The 8390-nt window shown below is 41.1% G+C and overlaps 1 protein-coding gene and 1 long non-coding RNA gene across 3 annotated transcripts; both read left to right on the top strand.

The window, feature by feature from the left end:
• The first annotated feature begins 521 nt into the window (after positions 1-521).
• LOC144195717 (uncharacterized) lies at positions 522-1854 on the top strand. Its single transcript, XR_013326145.1, has 3 exons — positions 522-926; positions 993-1043; positions 1112-1854. It is a non-coding gene; the product is annotated as an uncharacterized LOC144195717 (long non-coding RNA).
• A 112-nt stretch (positions 1855-1966) lies between these two features.
• On the top strand, positions 1967-7724 carry LOC144195312 (serine/threonine-protein kinase PLK2-like). Of its 2 annotated transcripts, none has more exons than XM_077714853.1 (14): positions 1967-2152; positions 2228-2335; positions 2447-2563; positions 3020-3149; positions 3232-3415; positions 3763-3961; positions 4050-4197; positions 4691-4785; positions 4940-5075; positions 5212-5292; positions 5460-5619; positions 5716-5845; positions 5926-6036; positions 6887-7724. In XM_077714853.1, the coding sequence occupies exons 1-14, from the start codon at positions 1967-1969 to the stop codon at positions 7076-7078; spliced, it is 1977 nt and encodes a 658-aa protein (XP_077570979.1). In that variant the 3' UTR covers positions 7079-7724. The 2 variants fall into 2 exon arrangements, with proteins under 2 accessions (XP_077570979.1, XP_077570980.1); XM_077714854.1 differs by having other exon boundaries at positions 1986-2152; positions 4970-5075.
• The last annotated feature ends 666 nt before the right edge of the window (positions 7725-8390 follow it).

The following is an 8390-nucleotide window of genomic DNA, read 5'->3' on the forward strand; positions in this document are numbered from 1 at the left end:
TATAAAAAGACATTGTATTCATCCTAACGTCTGTGGGGGAAGCTGTAAATACTTTTTGGTTGGGCTTTAATCCTTCAAAATACAGTAGTATTGCACATTATGAACATTGTGATGACATGCACTTTGGTGTTTGTTTTTTACTTCTAGACATTTAAATGCTACTTCATACCTGTCAACCTCTGCCGATAACTGCCTTTATAAATGATTATGATTCCCCAAAATAACATTGTGAGCAGCACACCAATTCTTATTTATGATTTGAACTTTTTGCACTAAAAAGGGAGGCACAGTTTTAGCCAACACCTTGTAGCATATTATTCATGCATCATTCAGGTGGGGCGTTTTATTGCTTTTATATTTAATCAGTGGTTAACATCTTTATACTCATGCACTTGATGGCAAAGACTGATATTATCTGCAGTTACCTTTGACAAGCATTTTCCCACAGGGGGCAGTACCATTTCATTCTACATTCTTATGAAGGTTTCAATTATGACTGAATCTTTTATAAGCTTTTTTTTTGTTGGCTACAAATATAGGTTTGCCAGATTTATAGTAATTGGCATCTAGTGCAGTGCTGTGTAAGTTTGGAAGGACATGAGCTGGAACAGAGGCAAGGCAGTTTTTTACCCACATTCCAAAAATGTGCTAATTGGGACAATGGGAGGCTTCAAATACTCTCTAGTGTTAAATGTGAAACGTGATAATTGTTGAAAGAAATTGGATGAATGGAATCGCTAAATTACAATCTTTCTGATTCATGATATACTTTCATTTTGTGATATTTCAGCTATTTGCTGCCTCATCTGCCGTCTTTAAGTGTTCGAGATTAACTCCATTCTTGTCACATGTGCCAGGTCAAAGGTTAACTGGATCGGAATACCTTCTACCAAGGCTATTTTTGTTTAAAAAATGCCTTTTGGAAGGTAAATACATTGATGGGAATCTTCATTGTGTATGGCTTTTGTATCAAAATGTTCTTTTCCTTATAGATTGATTTGTCACAGTATGAAAATGTGACAGTGTTTCTCGATCCTGGAGCGGTGAGTTAGTTTTATCAGTGTTGTGGACTAGCAGTTGGTTGATGTGGCCTCATCTGATTGGTGGACAGATGGATGCGCTTGGGGAGAAGCTGCTGAAAGAGCACCCTGACGATGCGCGTGTCATAGCTTGCCAAGCTATCCTTTCCCCAACTGACCTCATCAGTCTGTGCTTGGTTCAGGACTCAACCAGACATGGGCCTACGACGTCCGTGCCGTGCGATACAGCCTCAGTGGGAGTGTCTCCGTCAGTAACCTGCAGGAGTCACAGTAATATGTAACTTCTGAATCTAAAAGGCAAAATGGTTATTTCGCCTGGCTTGCGAGCAGCGTAGTTTCAATTTCCACTCGGTGGCGGCATGATTATGAGTGTGAATGTGAGTGGGAATTCTCGTCTGTCTCTTTGTGTGCCCTACGACTGACTAGCCTTTCACACCAAGTTTGCTGGGATAGTCTCCAGCACTCATGGACCCTGACGAGAATAAACAAATGGACGAATGGATCTAAATTTCATTAAATGCACACCTACCCTCAGGGGGCGGTAATGCTCCACAGGCTTGCAAAGCGAAGCTCAATGCAAAAATCACTATGTACTACTCTATAAGTTGATCTGCTTGCCGAAGACTGTATGCATCAGATACTAAAGATCACAAATATAATGTTTGATTGATTCTGTTCAGCCAAAAAAACGATGAAGATGTATAATCATTTCACTATAAATGTTAGAAACATGTTTCTTTTCAGACGTGTTGAGCACTGTGCAAGCGTTTTAACAGCAAAGGCGGTGATATTAAATATGACGTCACAAGGAGGCGTTGCCCCTGACTGCGGCCGCAGTATAAAAACTCATGCGAGCGTTTAGGATGGGCAGTCAGAGCGCTCGGAGATAACTGGTATAAACACACATCCATTTATACACACAATCAATGGAAGTACAGAGGTCTGCCGGGCTCCAGCAGGCTAAGAGCGGCAACATGTGCGAAACGACGCCGAGGTCCGGTGAGCCTCGGCGGAAGAGAACCGAAGAGCGAGGCGCTCCTTCAGAGATGTCCCGCATCATCACCGATCCGGCCACTGGCAAGTGCTACTGTCGGGGAAAAGTTCTGGGAAAGGTAGAGAGAAAGACGTTGCAGAGGTTTAACTTTATGCAGGTATTCAATCCTTGCTTGACAAAACTGTTTTTTCAGGGAGGCTTTGCCAAGTGCTTCGAGTTGACCGACCTTTCCACCAGCAAAGTTTACGCAGCCAAAATCATCCCGCATGCGCGCGTCTCGAAACCACACCAAAGGGAGAAGGTAACCCCCAAAATACCCAGACAATGTATATGGATTCATTCATTGATTTCATGACTTGTTTTTTTAACCATGTGTGTGTTCTTTTTTCTTTTCTTTTTTTTCTATGCCCAGATTGACAGAGAAATAGAGCTTCATCGATTACTTCACCACAAGCACATAGTGCATTTTTACCATCATTTTGAGGACAAGGAGAACATTTACATCCTCCTGGAGTACTGCAGCAGAAAAGTTAGTAGCATGGGTTGTCAACCTTTTTCCCCCCTGCTTTCTCTCATTTTCCCTTCAAGCGCATTGGTTGTTTTTTGGTTGAAACATTGAAAAGGCATTCATATCCACCAACTGCAACACTTTTAAAATCGGGCGCACCGATTATTTGGTGATGAATATTGCATTAGACAATCAACTGTTGTGATATACACAGTTAACCTAAGGGTAATGTTTTAATATCAACACTTGTGTCTAACTAGTGTTTAGAATGTTGTGTTAGAGTGGCAAATTTCCCAAATAGAAGTGTGCCATTTTTTTATGATTGTTGGGGGTAAAAAAAACCTTAAGGCTGAATTACTGTCCATGAAATGAGATGAGATTATTTCCCCATTTCCCTTTATTGCATTTTTTGGGATGGTGTTCAGTTAATATTGTCTCTAGTGGACTCAATGACCAATCATTTTTCCTTTTTTGCAGTCTTTAGCACATATCCTGAAGGCCCGAAAAGTACTCACCGAACCAGAGGTGCGCTACTACCTGCGACAGATTGTCTCGGGGCTCAGGTACTTGCATGAGCAAGAAATTCTGCACAGAGACCTCAAGCTCGGTAAGTCTGGCATGCCTTTGATGGCTTGCAAAGAGCCTTCTCATTTTGCCCCGACTCATCTTTCCCACTATTCTCTTGCTAGGTAATTTTTTCGTAAGTGAATCCATGGAGCTGAAGGTGGGTGACTTTGGTCTGGCCGCTAAACTGGAGCCGGCAGGGAATAGGAGGAAGACGATCTGTGGAACTCCCAACTACCTTTCCCCTGAAGTGCTGAACAAGCAAGGTCACGGCTGTGAATCAGACATCTGGGCCTTAGGCTGTGTAATGTGAGTTGACTTCACAATGAGTCCCTATGTGAACCCTTTTATCTCTGGTTGTACTAAACATTAAACAAACTGCAGTATTTATAGCCTGTAATGTATGATTGATGATGAACATTGTATAAAGTAGGATACATATTTTTAGTTACCATATATGCTGCCATGTATTCAGTGTATATAGTTTAAGGTTTTAGTCAGTGTTTGGTAACTGCAGTCATCATTTTATGGTCTTAACAATGCTCATTTTGTACTATATTATTATTATTTGTATTATTATCGTGATCTACTAGTTAAATCCTGTTGGTGACAAACTAGATGCATGGACAGATCCTCATCTGCCCTTCTTGTCCCAGGTACACAATGCTTTTGGGAAGACCGCCATTCGAGACCACCAACCTGAAAGAGACATATAGGTGCATTCGGGAGGCTCGCTACACGTTGCCCTCCTCGCTATCGCCGCAGGCCAAGCAGCTCATTGCCAGCCTGCTTGCAAAAGTACCAGAGGAGAGACCCAATCTGGAATATATTTTAAGGCACGATTTCTTCACACAGGTGAGAGGCAATTTTTCACCGATGGGATCCCTTTTTACCTCCCTTCCTGCCAGCTGGGTGCTGAAATACTTTTGGTGTCCCCTTGTAGGGCTTTAGTCCAGAACGTCTGTCATCAAACTGTTGCCACTCTGCACCCGATTTCCACATTTCCAGTCCGGCCAAGAGTTTTTTCAAGAAAGCGGCGGCAGCACTCTTTGGAGGCAAGCGGCACAAGGTCAAATACTACGAGACTCTGAGTGAGTATGATTGACATACTCAGCTAATTATTACCATTATTCTTCACAATTACAGGAACCACCAGCACTAAAAATGCAAAACACAAAATACGTAAATATAAGTACTACCATTTATTTTTGCCATCATTTGTGTTGCTATGGAAAATATTTGAAATCAATACACACTTTCATGACAACCTCACAACAGAAAATCACGTTCAAAAGGAGGATGTAGATGTCAAGTCTTGTTTAACTTTGTTTTGACAAGTATTGCAAATAGTTATGGCAAAATGGTGGCATGAGAAACAAGGTTTCGAAAACAACTGAATATATTTTCATGGAATATTTTATTTATTTTGGTCGTGGTTAGGTCAGTAGAAATGCCCTTGAAGGCCCACTTTGCATGTAGTGTGTCCTTATTCTGTGTCGATTGTGGAATATTGAGGTGCCCGTTAGTCTAGATAACACCTACTGTGGCGGGCTGGCCTTAAAGATATTCTTTTTTATTCTTCAGATAAGCTCACAAAAGAGGAAGAGGAGATCTACAAGCTGCAGCACGACCTGGAGCGAACTGGTATTAGCCAGCAACAGAGCAAAAAGGCAGCTGAGGTAAGAATAAATTATGAATTTTCATACGGAAGCACATTAAAAAGGCAATTATTTTCAACCATTTCGGCTTGAGTCATAGTGGGAGGAGATGAAACCTACTCGGCCGCCATTGCACATTTTCAAACACTGTCGTCATTTGGTTCATTTACCCCAGAATGGAAGTTTACTTCCGCCATCTGCCCAGAGTCCCGTCGCCTTGGCAACAGAGAGACGATCCCTGACGACACGAGATACCATCCGTCTGATCGTGAGGGGGAGCTTGGGAAGTTGCAGCAGTAGCAGCAGTGAATGTGAGTTATTTGGACCACACACGTACATTGGACACTTCATAGGAAGATGCTAGATGTGAATATGTTGCTTGGTGTCTGGTTGTCTCCACTTAACTCCGATTTAAAATGCTAATTCCATACCATATCGATCCTAAAGGTCTTGAATACAACACCACGGGAAGTGTTGCCGACACAGTTGCTGGTGTATTGAGGGGATGTCTGGAGAACATGCCTAAAAGTGAGTTATTCCTGCCACCTTTAAGATATGCTAAAAAATACTCTGAATATATACTCTGCAACTTTACTGATGTTAGTGACTCTATTTGATGGTCAAATATATGACTAGAACAGCATATTTTCTGGCAAATGAATCCTAATCCCCTTTGTTGTGTTGCCCACCCGCAGCAGACAACATTCCTCACAGTACCAATAGCTCTGGCCTCCAGTGGGTCACCAAGTGGGTGGACTACTCCAACAAGTACGGCTTTGGATACCAGTTGTCCGATCACAACGTGGGCGTTCTTTTCAACAATGGCACTCACATGAGCCTCCTGCCAGACAGAAAGTACGCGTCCTCTCCAGTGTTACTCTATGCAAAATTTGCCAAGTGCTTTGTACTTGAGCTTTTATCTCATTATGTTGTTCTCTACTTTATCACCAGGACAATCCATTATTATGCAGGGTTGGGCCAGCGCTCTATTTTCCCCACTTGCGAGGTTCCTGAACATTTTGTGGGCCAAGTGACTGTGCTCAAGTATTTCTCCCATTACATGGAGGAAAACCTCATGGATGTAAGCGCTTTTCATCGTCCTACTCTATGATGAAAGCATGTTACAACTTGGAAGATGCCAACACTTTGTTGTGTTTTCAGGGCGGTGACCTGGGCAGTATGACGGATACACACATGCCCCGACTCTATCTGCTCCAGTGGCTCAAATCAGACCGCGCCCTCATGATGCTCTTTAATGATGGCACTTTCCAGGTAAACATTCTTGGGAAAACATGGGTGGGGTTGCTAGGAGCAGAAAGATAACATTGAATTCACATTAACAGCAACAGATCAGGAAGAGAACATAATATTCACCCACAAATGCATGCATTTTCTAATTGTTATTGATACTGAATCTGTGTTATATGTACCAGTATGTTAGAGTATTTTGACTAAACAATCCAGGTACAGTAATATGGTGAGCCAAAATAAAATATTTATATCTTGTGACGATTTCATGGTAACCCAACCTCCAAATTATAATATTTTTGAAGTGAAATGTCTTTGTGCCATTTTCCTGCATAGTGACATTAAATCCTTGGAGATAAAAGTCAAGCTTAAAAGTGTTTTTGCTGGAACATTTGATGGTTTCGGGACACTTGTGTCATGACCATTATTTTGATTTTAAATTCATATGGAACCCCTCTCTCTACCCATCAAAACTAAATGTGTGAACTAACTTTTTTGTTGTGGTCTATTCCACTTTTCTGATTTAAAGTTCTCTTTGTGAGAACGTGAAATTAAACTCTAAACAGGAAAACCGGAAAACAAACAAACCCTTATCAGAGAGAACCTCTTTGATGGAGCATAAACAAAAAATAGCACACAGCTTGACAATGGAAAGCTCATTCTTACCATGGCACTTGTTGTGGTTCTTAGGAGTTGGTGATAACTAAGAATCAGAAAAATGTCAACCACCTCCTTAGATTGCATTTCTTCAAATATTGTTTTTACCAGTATACATTTTCAACAACAAACTCGGTTTGGAATCACAAAAATTGGTGCAAACCAAATTTTGAAAGATAAAACTGTAATTCAATTTGTTTTTTTTTTTTTACCAAAGGTGAACTTTTACCATGACCACACCAAGATCATCTTGTGCTGCCAGAAAAATGAATACATGCTTACATACATCAACGAGGAACGCATCTCCAAGACTTTCAAGCTCAGCTCTTTGATGGCGTCTGGGTGTCCCACTGATCTGCGCGAGCGCATGCTTTACTCGCTCGAGATGCTGCTGCAGTGGTGCAGCTAAAAATTTGACCCTGAGTAAATAAAAAAGCACATATTAGACTCAAGGACTTATACATCCTGCATTCATCAGTGAGGAAGTGTGGAAATGGAATAATGGATGAACAAGAGTCTTTGGATAATACTAAATCGGACTCAATGTAATGAAGGGGAATGGAAGTTTCACTGGAGGAGAGACAAGTATGTTGGACCCAGGAATGTTGGTACGATCCAGATCCGTTGGATGGAAAGGAAGAAAGAAAGAGAGGATGTCTTTTGGGAGGATCCAAAAGCTGGGCTGGCACCAGCTTAAAACAAACAAAAAAGGCAGCAAGACTGTCTCATTGTTGTAAATGATGTATAGTGTAATGATCTAACCCGCCATACAGTAACATGTAAATATACATGGATGGGCCAGGGTTCAAGTGGTCTCAATGTTCTATATGTCCGTCAATTTGTGTGCGTGTACTAGTGAGTGGGTGGCAAGATAGTAATATGCAAAGAAAAAAATACATTTTCATATTTTGATTGATAACTAGGCTACACCATTGGGGAAGGAGGTCTTTTTTTTAATTGTCCTTCAAGAGTATTATCGTACTACCTAATTTATTGTGTACAGAAAAAGTGGAATATTTATTTATTTAATAATAAAATGCATTTTTTTAAAACTATTTTCACCTTGTTACTGTGCTTCCATATACATTTAGTCATGGTTCCATGAATTATTAATTTTTAGAACTGCTTAGTCTCACAAGGGTCACGGAGGGTGCCGGAGCCAATATAGAGAGCCTAGCTCTCTATATAGGCTCCAGCATCCTCCGCGACCCTATAAGAATTATTTATTTATTTTATTTACAAAGTAATACTAAAAGGATTCATTTTCTGAGAATCTTAACTGCAGGCCTTTTTGTTCACGTAGTAGCTTCTTTATATCTACTATTGAAGGGCCTTTTGAGCACCCTTTCACCTCTGTAGCTTAATTAATTATAAATTGGCTGGGGTGGAGTGGTTACTTGAGTCATCTACTTCAGAAGTTCACTCAGAATACTAGTGCTCTGTAGAGCTCCAAATTACTTGGCTAGTGCGTAGACATACTCCATTTGGGAGAGCTGAAGAGGATATGACCTGCGTGCGGTAAAAAACGGGAATTATTCATATGGCAAGACCTCCAGGGTTTGATGTGGTAATGGATGCTTCAAATAGACATTTGCTCCAAATAGACGGTTGATGTTGATGGTGCGTGGCATTCGAGGGCATTTCGACCTTGGGTCTTAAGGAACACAGAATAGCATCTGCATCAGAGACATGCATGCATGCTCTTGAAAACTCATCAGATT

Source organism: Stigmatopora nigra, chromosome 4, assembly GCF_051989575.1.
Source record: "Stigmatopora nigra isolate UIUO_SnigA chromosome 4, RoL_Snig_1.1, whole genome shotgun sequence".
Taxonomy (NCBI): Eukaryota; Metazoa; Chordata; class Actinopteri; order Syngnathiformes; family Syngnathidae; genus Stigmatopora; species Stigmatopora nigra.

Coding starts and splice junctions, on each gene's coding strand:
- LOC144195312 (XM_077714853.1), top strand. CDS start 1,967: ATGGAAGTACAGAGGTCTGCCGGGCTCCAGCAGGCTAAGAGCGGCAAC. Junction 4,198..4,690: donor CAAATACTACGAGACTCTGA/GTGAGTATGATT, acceptor TTTATTCTTCAG/ATAAGCTCACAAAAGAGGAA. Junction 6,037..6,886: donor TTAATGATGGCACTTTCCAG/GTAAACATTCTT, acceptor TTTTTACCAAAG/GTGAACTTTTACCATGACCA.